Source organism: Vitis vinifera, chromosome 14 (assembly GCF_030704535.1).
Source record: "Vitis vinifera cultivar Pinot Noir 40024 chromosome 14, ASM3070453v1".
Lineage (NCBI taxonomy): Eukaryota > Viridiplantae > Streptophyta > Magnoliopsida > Vitales > Vitaceae > Vitis > Vitis vinifera.
In genome coordinates, this window is record NC_081818.1 from 28768440 (window position 1) to 28781313 (window position 12874).

General features: G+C 38.5%; 3 protein-coding genes across 3 annotated transcripts; 2 read left to right on the forward strand and 1 right to left on the reverse strand.

Annotated features, from left to right (window-relative positions):
- Nucleotides 1-462: 462 nt before the first annotated feature.
- On the forward strand, nt 463-2808 carry LOC100261085 (uncharacterized). The gene is made up of 3 exons (XM_002281708.5): nt 463-680; nt 912-978; nt 1762-2808. Exons 1-3 carry the CDS (start codon nt 606-608, stop codon nt 2616-2618), a joined length of 999 nt encoding a protein of 332 aa, XP_002281744.1. The 5' UTR covers nt 463-605; the 3' UTR covers nt 2619-2808.
- A 3958-nt stretch (nt 2809-6766) lies between these two features.
- On the forward strand, nt 6767-8121 carry LOC100243965 (probable galacturonosyltransferase-like 10). The gene has a single exon (XM_002281730.4). The coding sequence runs from the start codon at nt 6833-6835 to the stop codon at nt 7964-7966; it is 1134 nt and encodes a 377-aa protein (XP_002281766.1). The 5' UTR covers nt 6767-6832; the 3' UTR covers nt 7967-8121.
- A 998-nt stretch (nt 8122-9119) lies between these two features.
- Nucleotides 9120-12521, reverse strand: LOC100254161 (uncharacterized). Its single transcript, XM_002281852.5, has 5 exons — nt 11785-12521; nt 11421-11688; nt 10254-10352; nt 9927-10141; nt 9120-9309 (listed from the first exon to the last, which is right to left on the reverse strand). The coding sequence occupies exons 1-5, from the start codon at nt 12225-12227 to the stop codon at nt 9234-9236; spliced, it is 1101 nt and encodes a 366-aa protein (XP_002281888.1). The 5' UTR covers nt 12228-12521; the 3' UTR covers nt 9120-9233.
- Between the last annotated feature and the right edge of the window lie 353 nt (nt 12522-12874).

Genomic DNA, 12874 nt, shown 5'->3' on the forward strand with positions numbered 1-12874 from the left:
ATTGAAATATTATAATTAGCATTGTTATCTCAAATAAAAATCTTATTTGTAAACACAAATTTCTCATAACAATAATTACATTTAAACTTTAATTTTAATTTTTTTTCTGGAAAATGGATAATAATAATAATAATAGAGGCAGGATTAGGACCGTCCAAGTGGCCAGGTACGTGCGACGGAGTACTCTAAGAGCGGAGTTCACGTTCCGCCTCCTTCGTTATACCCTTCCACTTGTCTCCACCAAATGCTACTCCCCTCTTATTACCAAAATACCCTCCACCACACCTGTAACAAAAATAATTTTAACTACATAAATATAATTTATAATTTACACTTAAATGATTTTTTTCAATGGCAAAAATAAATATATGTATTTTTATATATTAACAATTATATTTATATATTAGAAGAAAAGGGCATTAAAGTAATTTAGAAAGAAGGGAGAAAAGGATAAATCAGGGCCATTAGAGAAATAGAGAGTGGAGCGCAAAACAAGCAGGGGTTTTCGTTATCCGGTCTCTATTATCCACCACGCCTCTCCTTCTCTGTCTTTGTTTGCGGGTTTTTGAATTAGGGTTTATCCTTCATTCATTCTCTAATTCTCAATGGGTTTTGATTCCATCTCCAACTCCTCTTCTCCTCTTCCTCCTTTCTCTAAGGACCTTGCCAAGAAAAAGAGGGTAATAAGCACCATCATCGTCTCTTTCTTTCTCTCACTTACTGAGAAATTTAGCAAACTGGAAGGGATCATAAGGTTTTGGATTGTTTTGGATGGCTTATCAGTCATGTCCAACGCAATTTTATTTTGTTTTATTTTTTCCTTTATTTTCTCGGGAAATGTTGTTCTGAATCATTTAAATTGTCGTGACTTTGATGGATGAGTTTATTTTTTGTTGTGATTTGCTTTTCAGACGAACAGGTCGGCTAGATTGAAGCAGAGCAAGCTGGATGTTCGGCGTGAACAGTGGCTTTCTCAAGGTATGTGATGGATAAAATTCATTTCACCTGTTTTGTCTGAATTTTATAGAACAGCAGAATGTAGTCCTTTATGCTCTATCGATTACCTGGAAAATATAGGAAAAGAAGAGAAAATTGAAATATTAAGTCTTAGGTTTTTTTCCCCTTTTAAGTTGTGCACAGGAAACAAGTTTCAAAACAAAGACAATGTAGACATGAAATTGAGAATTTTATTGCCGTTTCTCTTCCCCCTTGCTCAACTACCAAACACAAGACTAAGCGCTGTTTGATAGGTGGAAAATGCAGTGAAAAGTAAAATTGTATTTTTGAATCTCAGTTCAGAAGCAAAGAAAACAAAAAATTCTAGTGAACTGAGCCTGGTGCAACTAGTTGGCTTGGTTGAGCCTTTGAGGTGAGTTTTATTTCTTTAGAAAAAAAAAAAAAAAAAACCAAAAGCAAATTCAAATGTTCAACTTTAGTAAAGCCTTAATCCCAACTATTTGGGTCAGCTAAACCAAAAGCCAAGTAGTCTTCCTTTTCTTTTAATTCATTCGCTTAGAGAAGCCTACAGAAGGGTTATTATTACTAGTTCCCATTTTTGCTTTTGTTTAGATTAAGAATTCCAGATAAGTTGTTCAAATGAAAAAGAAAAAAGGAAAAGTGAAAGATTTGGTTCATGGGTTTTTTTTTTTTTTTTCCTCTTCTAAGGCAAGAATTGAAATAGAGATGCCTTGTAAAATTTATATAATAATTGCAATATGTTAAAAACTGTTTCTTGATAATTGATTTGGGATTGTAACACAGTCAAGAACAAGGGATGCGAGGTGGATTCCAGTGGAAGGGGTGGGTCTCCTCCATCATGCATGCAAATACCCCATATGCAGAACAGGCTGGTGGAGACCTCAGAAATGAGGTCAAGAGAGGAAGAGAATGACAATTCAAGCATCCATGACAGCGATTTGGAATCCCTGTTGAATAGCCCAGTTGGTAGCAGTTTGGACAGTAATGCTTCAAGGAAAGATCATCCAAGGAGCAGCAGCAGCACTAGTAGTGATTGTTGCTCAAGAAGCCTCAGTGAGGAGGAAGAGGATGATGGGTGCCTGGATGACTGGGAGGCTGTTGCAGATGCTTTGGGTATCAATGACAACCAGCAGAACCCAATTTCGGAACCTCCTGTTAAGCCTGAAGCCAGGATTGGTTCAGCTGATACGGAATTACCAAAAAGAAGTTCTGGAGTTGACTTACTGAAAACAGAGAGTGGGGGAGTAGTTCCTATCTCTCAGATGAACTCTCGAGCATGGAGGCCTGATGATGCTTTGCGTCCCCAGTCTCTCCCAAACCTCTCAAAGCAGTGCACTTTCCCGATGAATTCAGAGCGACATTGCCACAGAGCTATTCCTTGGGCATGGAAAAGTACCATCTCCCAGCCTTCTTCATGTCCTATCTGCTGTGAGGATCTGGACCTCACAGACTCAAGTTTTCTGCCATGTACATGTGGATTCCGGCTTTGCCTTTTTTGTCACAAAAGAATTCTCGAGGCAGATGGGCGATGTCCAGGCTGCAGGAAGCAGTATGATCCCATACATGGGGATGTAGGCTTTAATACAGGAGCTACACCTTTCAAGATTGGTCGTTCTTGCAGCATGATTTCTAGGTCTTAAAGAGATTATTTTAGGTCTTAAAAAGAAAGCTCTTTTCCCCTTCTATATTATGTATATGGTCTCTTTAATCATCACCTAGATGCTGTATCTCTGTTTTTCATTGAGGAAGATGCCAGTGTAGGGATAAGGATCTGACCCTGCTTGGAACTGAATTGGACCTTAATGAACTTGACTCGGTACTTTTTTTATATTTGGCATGTCTTGATGTAGGAAATCAATGTGGTAATGTGAATACTCAAAATGGTGTAGAAACTAAATTGTTCAAAATCAATTACAATATACTCCAATAAAAAAAAAGGAAGAAAAGTTAGCCACACAATACATCTACTTGTCTTTACTTTGCTTGTGCATTCTCTCTAGAACCTGAAGCTTAATTCAACAATATTTGATATTTCTACTAGCATGATAGTTGTAGTACTTGATCCAGAAGTGATTTATTTATGAAGGCTGGGAAATCCACCATATACAAGGCACAGGCTTGTTTATTAGTTAAATTTTAATACAATTTTATCATGTGTCCATTTTTACCCTGTTTTAAGGTGGGATTGATCAATATTTGCTGTTATCATTTGTAGTTTTTCCTTTCCCTTCTTTACTTCTCTTCATACACCCTTGACCGAATATTATGCGGTTTGGCATGTTTTGACAGGGAAGGAATCTGGGACATAGAAACAGCTTTGAGTGGAAGTACTCTAGCTGTCAGTGGGTGGAAAGCAATATAAATCCCTTTTTTCTCTGTCCTGCATTTTATGCTATTGTATTGAGGCCCATTAGGTGTCTCTCTCTCCTCGATATTTAGGTACAACTTGCTATAAAAAGGAACTTCCTCCTCTTATCAAGGATTGGTGTGTTCAGAACTTCAAAGTTCAAACACACATGATGTGAAACACTTGTACAAATGTGCCCAGTTTTCTATTTCATACTTGGAAGTTGGAATGTGTTTACCCTTCTCTTTCTAATGTCCTGAAAGGAGATGTATACTCTATGCATTTTTTGCATGCACTAATGCACCAAGGCATGGACTCCTCGACATGCATAAATGTATTTGTTGTTGCTGACTTAATGATTCATACCCCAGTCTAGATGTTGCACGTCTCCGCTACACACCCGAGAGAGTAAGATGATAGGTTTGAAATTTGCCCCTCAGCTACAAACCCACTACAATGTGTTCTCGTTCTTGGTTTAATCTCTCCTACACACTTCTAGGTTTTGTTGTTTTTTCACCTGCTAAAGCCATGGCTGATTTTTCTATCCTCTTTTGGTGGTAACGTCTGACTTTGTACAAAGGTTTAGTTCTTCTTGCTCGATTAAACCATTTGTTGCTTTCTATCTGAGTGCCACGACAAACACATGCTAGTGGTCCAGTTATATTTACTTGCTTCCCTGAAATGAATTCTCAGAGGATGCAGGATATCTATCTGAGAGATTCTATCCCAGGTTATGGTTCGAGAATTGGAAGGGTTGGACATTTTTAGTGTTCTAGGTTTCCTTTTCTCTGAGTCTGTTGCTGTTTACTTTATCAGCAGAGAATCAAAGAGCTTCTATGACTGTGATTTACGTGGTAGAAATCTTATGCTGTGGTGGTTTATCTCCTTACATTGCTGCAATTTGGTATGAGATTTATGATTTCCCCTCAATTGGCATGGTCCTCCTCAGAATCATCTTAGTAAGGTTTACTTGTAAATCCACCCTTGAACAGCTGACTCTCCTGATCAGATCCCCGGAAGGGGTTTTAAAATTAGTTTAGGTTCAGGAAATTCAAATTCAAACCAGTGATTAGAAATTAGAATGGTATTTTGTTACGTTTTGAGGGAGAAGTTCAGCATCATGTTTAGCCCATAGTCGAAAACCTGAAATTCTATGAGATTGCAGCCCACCTGCCGTACTTCTCATGACTTGACAAAAGAAAATCTCCATGCCTTTTGGAAGAGTATTAGTATTACCATATGAAGAACAATCTTAAGGTTTTGTTTGGTAATGTTTTTCAAAACCGATTCTAAATTGTTTTCAAGAACAAAATTTAGTTTAGGAGTTTGAATATTTTAAAAAGTTTTATTATACACTTAAACACTTACAATGTAAAAGTTCTAATTTTTATTTATTTATTTATTTAAAAATTTTGTCAATTGCTATTAAAAGGATTTTACAAAAATCATCTAAAATACCTCAATTTTCTCTTTCAAATAACTCGTTTTCAAAATAAACTAAGAAAAATTATTTTTTATTGAAAGTTTGCAAAATATGTTTTTTAATTTAAAAAATATTAACCAAACAGGCCGCAAACTTTCCTCCCAATTTTTAAAAAGTATGCATGTCTACGTCATACCTTGGACGTGCATGAATCCCTAGGTATCGTGTTGGCATAAAAATTTGGACCGTAGATAGATCAATTCATTAGCAGCCCAACATAAAAAAGTGGTTCCTAAAGGGATTCCTTCGGTTGAAGCTATGGTGAAAAAGAACTCTTAAAAATAGACCTTTTCAATTACCCATTGGAAAGTCCATCTATACTTATACGTAGTATAATATTATGAATGATAGATACCATACAAACCATCGCTTTTATCATCATATTTTTTTATGAGACTTGTTGGTACTAAGTCAATCGAAGATAGATTTTTCTTTGGTTGTGGTAGTGAAAGCTTTTATCCAGCAGTTGGGGACTGGGTCACCTTCTTCCTTATTCAAAGGATGTTTGAACAGATTGTCTCAACACACCCTTCGAAAGCTCAAATTAGGCACAAAAAAATGGGTAGAAACTAGAAAAGAGTAAATAGGGAAAGCCCTTTTGGTCTTGCATACTTGAATTATGTTTTTAGGAGGGTTTTTATAATACTCAGGGAGTTTTTATAATACTTATGAGGGAGTCATGATTGTGCTAAATTGACACTTTGACTATTACTGTCATGATGACAGTCCTGTAAAATAGATTGGGCGATAGGTAGACGTTGTCAATAGGTGTGTGATGATGCAAGTTATGCAACTGTCATTTCAACCTGTTAAGAGTTACAAAATAGTGTGTGACAATCCACTATTACGGACGTAAGGATTGGAAAAGATCCGATCAGTCATTCCTATGTCAAGGGAAAATGACTACAAGTAACGAAGAGGCCCAAAGGCTGGGTGGAGGAGGTTGCCCGTTCAGGTGAGGGTGCATGCGTGGTCCGGATAGGAAGGCCCGGGAGCTACGGCATCTACACGGGCAAAAATGTAGATATGCGACACGTGGTTCGACACGTGGACAGGCACGCGGAGGAGAGTCCCCAAAAGACTGATTTTCAACGATGTTAATTTACCTGTATGTGAACCCACGTTTAATTTCTTGAGAAAAAGTTTATAATTATTTTAAGTTTTTTTATATTGACCATCGGCATTATGATGTCACAAGGTTGAAAGACATCTTCTTGAATCTTGATGGTGGTCAAAATGATTAACCCCAAGAAACTCTTGAACACACCAGCCGTCAACCACTAATCTATACGCGTGAACTTTTCCTGTAACACCCACAAACTAATTCCCACGTTTCAATTCTGACCTTACCGATTCCCCATACACATGGAGGTGAGAACCCTCCCAGAAAAAGCCCATGTTCCTTAGGAAAATACGAAGGAAAGCACCCATGCTTGTTCAGAAAAATATCAAGTATTGAATCAAATCTGGGCGGTTGAAAATATATGATGATTAGAATATAATTTAGGTACAAATATCACATCATCGTCGATGGTTTCTTTCTTTTTCTTTGGTAGGTGCTTAAAAAAAAAAACTTTGGATACAAGGTGGCCAACATGTTCGAGAAACATCCCCTTAATCAAAATATCGAAACCAATTATTAAGCAAAATAGAAGTTTTTCTCTTGACAAGGTGGCCACATGTTCGAGAAACATTCCCTTAATTAACAAGCCAAGTAAAATTTGTATACCTCGGACGTGGTGACATGTCATGAGCAGCGGGCTCCACAGAGCCAACCAAAATTAAAATAAGTTAAATGCCAGAGGGGATGGGAAGAAAATTCCAAGGCATTTCACAATGCAACCGGCGAAAAGTCACTATCACAGCGTGTTTCGGTTTACAGCTTCAACCAAGAAAGCAATGGAAAATACGTGTTTGGCATACACCATTGACTCTTTCTGCTTTCCTGGAATGTTCTCTCCCCTCGTTTTCCTTTTTCCATTCCTCTCATAAAACTTAATTCTTACGACAAAGGTAGGAAAGCAATGGAAGCAAACACCATGGTTTGTGTTAGAGGCTTCGTCTTGGTTCTTCTGTTGTTTCTGTCTCCTGCGAATGCTATTCGATCGTTTCCCAGCAAAGTGAGAGATGGGGTTGGTGAATCTGGGATCAAAAGTCATGTTGGTCTGCAATTTGCTGAAGCACCCGAGTATCGAAACGGACCTCAATGTCCTATTTCATCAGGGAAAGAGGGTTTGGTATCAGTTTGTGATCCGGTTCTGGTTCACATAGCAATGACGCTTGATGTGGAATATTTGAGAGGTTCTGTGGCGGCAGTTCATTCTGTTTTGAGACACGCTTCTTGCCCTGACAACATTTTCTTTCATTTCATTGCCTCCGATTCCAACTCCATGAATCCAGATGACTTGTCCGGGATTGTACGATCAGTGTTCCCCTCTCTGAATTTCAGAGTTCATGTCTTCAATGAGAGTTTGGTAAAGGGACTCATCTCATCTTCCATCCGTCGGGCTCTTGATAACCCACTGAACTATGCCAGGAGCTACTTGGCCGATATGCTTGACGGCTGTGTCGATCGTGTGATCTATCTGGACTCTGATGTCGTGGTTGTTGACGATATTCAGAAGCTATGGAGAACAAATCTGATGGGTTCGAGAGTGATTGGAGCTCCAGTATATTGTCATGCAAACTTCACAAAGTACTTCTCGGATAAGTTCTGGTTTGATGGGGAGCTTTCAGGCGTTTTTGCAGGGAAGAAGCCATGTTATTTCAATACGGGTGTGATGGTCATGGATTTGGGAAGATGGAGAGGAGGAGACTACACGAGGAGAATTGAGAAATGGATGGAGGTTCAGAAAGAGAGGAGGATCTATGAGTTGGGTTCTCTTCCCCCATTTTTGCTTGTTTTTGGTGGAGAAGTTGAGGGCATTGATCATAGGTGGAACCAACATGGGCTGGGTGGGGACAATGTGGTGAGCAGTTGCAGGCCTCTGCATCCAGGTCCTGCAAGTTTGCTGCATTGGAGCGGCAAAGAGAAGCCATGGAGAAGGTTTGATGCAGGGAAGCCATGCCCAGTTGATCATTTATGGGCGCCATATGACCTTCTCAGAAACCGCCAACAGCAGGACCAATTACTGATTTCTTCTTACACTTCATTATAGCAATTGATTTGATTTTTTCCTTTTTTTTTTCTTTCATTAATTCTTTGTGAGATTGTCACACAAGGAGAGACCACAGTTTTTTGTACATCGATGCGGATTAGAAGCAGTGTATTATATCAATTTCTTCTGCACAATGATACTCTTGAAGCTGGACAGATCATTTTTTTTTTAATTTTTTTTTCTTTGGTCACATTCATACCGTCTCAACTTTTACATGATATACTCACATTTGGCTTATTTCATTCGATTTTAACAAAGAAAATTGCCATTCCAGCTATTCATTAACCTTGAAAAAGAAAATTAAAGAATTGAAATATGCTGATTTGGGTCAGGATTCGTCCGCCATAATTCCTTGAAAAAGGTTCAATGTGGTACACACACAGACAATGAAACAACCGTCTTTTCAGGTTCGTTGACAGTCCATCCAGTCTGTCGTGCCAAGAAAAGCATCTTCTTAAAGCTCAAACCTTCAATTTTGGAGGAAGCACTCAAAAGTTTCATCAAGAAGACACATGGTTCTATAATTCTGTTGTGCTTTCTGCTAGTTGAAATTATTCATAATACTGACCACCTGAAGAATCATGCTTCATACAAAAGTAAATGAAATTTCCTTTTGCACAGCTGAGACCTCACGTCATGCAAAAGTTTCCAGCAGGTTTTGCATTTGTGAGAGGATGCTGACCAAGCCTAGGTTCCCTGCCAGAATAGAATGACCACATCCCACCTGAGACATGCTCATAATACAAACAGTCTTTGCCTCAACACCCAGGCTAAAAAAGCGTACTCTGAAGACAAAATCGTGCTCAGACAATTAAGTTTCCCAGTAGAAGTGCTGGGTAACGTTTCAAGTTTTTGCTTGGCAGAAACATCCATCCTGTCCTACCTGCTATTGAGCATCAGCGTGCCCTAGGACAGAGGCTATTGCAACTAATATTCCCTGCAAATGAGGTCTAATGAACGGAAGGCATTGATGACAATAGAACAATTCTATCCGTAGCATACTTGACAACCCACATGACAGATTTGAGAGTGGTTTCAGGTATGTCCCCAAGGGCATAGCCGTAGCATGCCTTAAAGACTAATGAAATCTACATATTCCCTTTAATCATAAATCAATTAATTCTAATGAAAGATTTGGACTGAAAATCAGATGTGAGTCATGTAATGATATATGATAAAATTGAGGGGGGAAAACAAAAAGACAAGCATTGAAAGAGAAAAAGAAAAAAAAAGAAGAATTTACATGCCTCTTTCTACATTCTTCTCTTTACAACAACCCAACAACACAACTTAAATGCAATCTATTCTCCAAGCCTCGCAAGTGATGGCCCAATAACATACACCTGGCAGAAGAAAAGAGAAAATGAGTGATTTGAGACAAAAATTTGATGCCAGTTGAGGAAGTTAAAGTACTTCATACAGTATGGCAACCAAAAAAATAAACAAGAATAAAAAAATAGTGTGAAGTTATAGTTGAGGAGTGGGGTATCTAGTTTTGATTTAAAGCTAACACGACCAAGAAAATTATTCGCCTTTTATTTTTCACTTGGAATTTAGTAAAATTACCATTCTCCACTTGTAATATCTGTTTATTTTTTCTTTTTGATGATGAAGTATCCATTTCTAATCATATACCTTAGCAATAACTCAAAGTGTTGCTTCAGATTCAGTACAACTCAGTATTTATTAATTTTCAATGCACTACTTCCCATCCAATCCTCATTATCCCTCCTCCCTTATCATATTAGAAACAGCTAAAAGATTATTGCTTCAATTTAGAAAAACTTGCTATTTTCATTTTACTGTGCATGTGTGTTTGTACAAACTCATGCATAATACTTGTGTTCTTGAACAAACCCAATTGCATGAAGCATCAATTCACATCATTGGCTTGTTCAAAACCAAAATGGATAAAGGCAAGTAAACTGACAATAAACAATGGAAATGCTAGAGTACCAACCAGAAAAGCAGCTTGGCTAGATAATCTCTGGAAGTGCATATTGTCTCACAAGATTCACCATTCCCATCTTGGTAATTGCCTGTAATCCCTAAGGCTGAATCTTCCATGAAGTCAGAGGTAGGATCATCTTTGAAAAATCTTGGCAATATATTTTGAACTAATTGGTGAATAATTTCTTCCACCTCTAGTGATGATGGTTTAGATAATTCAATCACCTGTTTGAAACAAATGAATAAGAATAACAACAAATACAGCAGGATAGACTGCAATCATCAAATAAAAAGTCCAACTTCAAGCTGAGTAAAAAGAGAATTTTTAGGCCATTACCATATCAGACTCCAAGCCCCGTAAATACTCTAACAAATTATTGTTATTTCCTCTCTCATATTCCATTTGCATATTTTCCTGCTTCTGGGCATCCAATTCCTGAGATAAAATACACTGATCAGTTTAAAGTGGTAGAATCAAGCACCCTGCCCCTCTAAACATAAGGCAAGGCACTCAAAGGTATTTAACTCATTTGTAATGCTTATTATGGGTAGTCCGGAAGACACAAATATCATAAATCAAGTGGTTAACATGACAAAAGTTAAATCATTTACACATCTTGTTCAAATAATTATGGGCTGTTTATTTTAACCGATCACAGTGTGTTCTTAGATAATCAGCCCAATGGGCTGTCTAACAGCATCAAACAGTTGGATCAACCAGCAAATCCACTATTTACCTGTTCATCTCCACCCTAGTGACCATTTACCCTCCAATTCTTCCTAGCTAGTTATAGAACTATAGGGTACACTGTCATGAATTCTTGGCTAAACTGTATCCTAGGATTTGAGGCCTTCAGTGCTAGTAATATTTCTGATCCAGAACCACCATGATAAGATTTCCACTCCCTTCTTACGGATGGTAAATCAAAATGAAAGCACAGACACGGCATGAACAAATTCATATCAGTGAACATATTATCTAATACCTTCAATCTTATCCGACAATCTAACAGTGGAAGAGAACTACAAGACACCCATGTTCTTTTCTTTCCACTAAAATTAATTTGTCATTGCTGAAGAATCTTGAATCTTCATTGCTGGAAATCACATTCATTTGAAGGGCTCCTGACTTATAGCTGGGTAAAAGGGCCCCAATGCTAGTTGTTCCCATTTCTAGTCAGCAAATACAACAATCAAATAGCATAGTTATAAATTTTGTTTCACTTTTTCTACTACATGGCCTATACAAAAATTAATCGATCTTGTATATCGCTTATCAATAATAATAGCAAAATTTGCAAAGTATAAAGTCATGCACTGGCTAGCAAAGAAAATAAAAAATAAAATAAATTACTCTTCAAGTCTATATTCCGGCTATCCTTACACATGAATTCCTCCCTCATTTATCATCCTCAAATTCAGCTGCTATGTAAATCTCTAGATGCAGTATAGTTACCAGCACAAAGCAGCAAAAGTACCACAGGCGCAAAAAAAAATCCCTCACCTTCTTGGCAGTTGATAACTCCGATTCCAATTTTTGAATATAGTTCAAAGCCTCAGGAGGCAAATCCCCAAGACTCCAAGCACTAGATGGCTCCCAATCCTCCATACTCCCGTTTACATCAACCTCTCCACCCCCGCACTTGGTCTCCTCGCTCTGCAATTCCAAAACCTCACACTGCTCCGAACAATTTGACCTTTTTAAACTATCCGGAGAGATATCAAAATTCCGCATCAATGAAATTCGGTACTCAGCGTTCCATAGAGTATACCTACCACCATCAGAACCAACCAAAGTCAATTTCCGAATTTGAGGGTACGAAAATGTAAAAACAAGATACAGTATCTGAATTTGTGGAAGGAATTACCCCGTGATGATCGAAGACGCGAGGAGGCGATCAAGAGGACGCTTCGAAACTCTAACAGTGACGGAGAACTGATCCGATGGGAGCAACCCTAGCATTGTGGAGATGGTCTGCTTCATCGAATCCCTGGCCGAATCAGAAACGCCCTTGGAAATGACGGAATTATCGAGAGGCTCAATCCGCTTGAGCATGTTGGCGATGACCGAGAATCCGCGGTCGAATCCGGACTTCCTGGTGGAGACGAAATCGTCGGAGACTCCTCCGCCGTCGACTCCAGATACCAGACAGCAGAGGAGTGCAGGCGGACGTCTCTTCAAGGCGGCGGAGGCAGGTAGCAGTGGACGAGCGAGGAGGTGGCGGGAAAATGGAGGTAGAGGCGCGTGGTGAGGTCTGAGCGAGGGGTCGGTGACGCGAGAGAGAAGAAAAGCCCTAGCCGTAGCCGCCATGGAGCAACCCCTCAGCAGCTCAAGCTCTCTCGTTCCTCTGTGTTCCGCCTTCGTATCTTTTTCTTAGCCTCTCTCTCAGCCCACCAATATGTCGGGGTGGTTTTGTTTTTTGCTTCCCAGTGGGCTCAACAGATGCCCTTGCTTTTTCACCAAATCACGGATTCGCCATTCGGGCTGTAGGGACAGGCTTGGAACCGCGAGGGCGTGACTGCGGTATCAATAGAATCTCTGTGGAGTGCCGGCTCACTGTAGTCTGTACCTTTTCTCTGGTCATCGTTGTCCTAAAAGTACGCGACTCTAAATGAGCAACATCAAAGGTATAAAATCATATCACATCTTTAAAAATTATTTTTAAGATTTTTGAAAATTGAGTTGGTAAAAATATTTTAATACCTTAATTTTTTAAAAATCATTATTTTCTTTAAGTTTTTAAGGATGAAAATTTCGTTCAAAATTCTATACCATGCCCATTGAGATGATGAAAATCAACTTCCAAAATTGAATGATTCATAAACTGATATGTACTATTTTTCACTATGATAACATCAATTTTCTTTTCTCATGGTGCACTATGACTTTATTTCTATATAAGTAAGTAATATAGCTAATTTTATTTATTACCATATATAATTATTTATTTTTACTTT

What these genes read in the sequence shown, in the direction of transcription:
- LOC100254161 (XM_002281852.5), bottom strand. Translation starts at nt 12,227, where the DNA reads ATGGCGGCTACGGCTAGGGCTTTTCTTCTCTCTCGCGTCACCGACCCC. An exon ending in GGGGCTTGGAGTCTGATATG is followed by an intron (nt 10,142 to 10,253) that starts GTAATGGCCTAA and finishes TGTTTCAAACAG; the next exon opens with GTGATTGAATTATCTAAACC. An exon ending in CTAGCCAAGCTGCTTTTCTG is followed by an intron (nt 9,310 to 9,926) that starts GTTGGTACTCTA and finishes TTCTTCTGCCAG; the next exon opens with GTGTATGTTATTGGGCCATC.
- LOC100243965 (XM_002281730.4), top strand. Translation starts at nt 6,833, where the DNA reads ATGGAAGCAAACACCATGGTTTGTGTTAGAGGCTTCGTCTTGGTTCTT.
- LOC100261085 (XM_002281708.5), top strand. Translation starts at nt 606, where the DNA reads ATGGGTTTTGATTCCATCTCCAACTCCTCTTCTCCTCTTCCTCCTTTC. An exon ending in ACCTTGCCAAGAAAAAGAGG is followed by an intron (nt 681 to 911) that starts GTAATAAGCACC and finishes TTTGCTTTTCAG; the next exon opens with ACGAACAGGTCGGCTAGATT. An exon ending in TGAACAGTGGCTTTCTCAAG is followed by an intron (nt 979 to 1,761) that starts GTATGTGATGGA and finishes ATTGTAACACAG; the next exon opens with TCAAGAACAAGGGATGCGAG.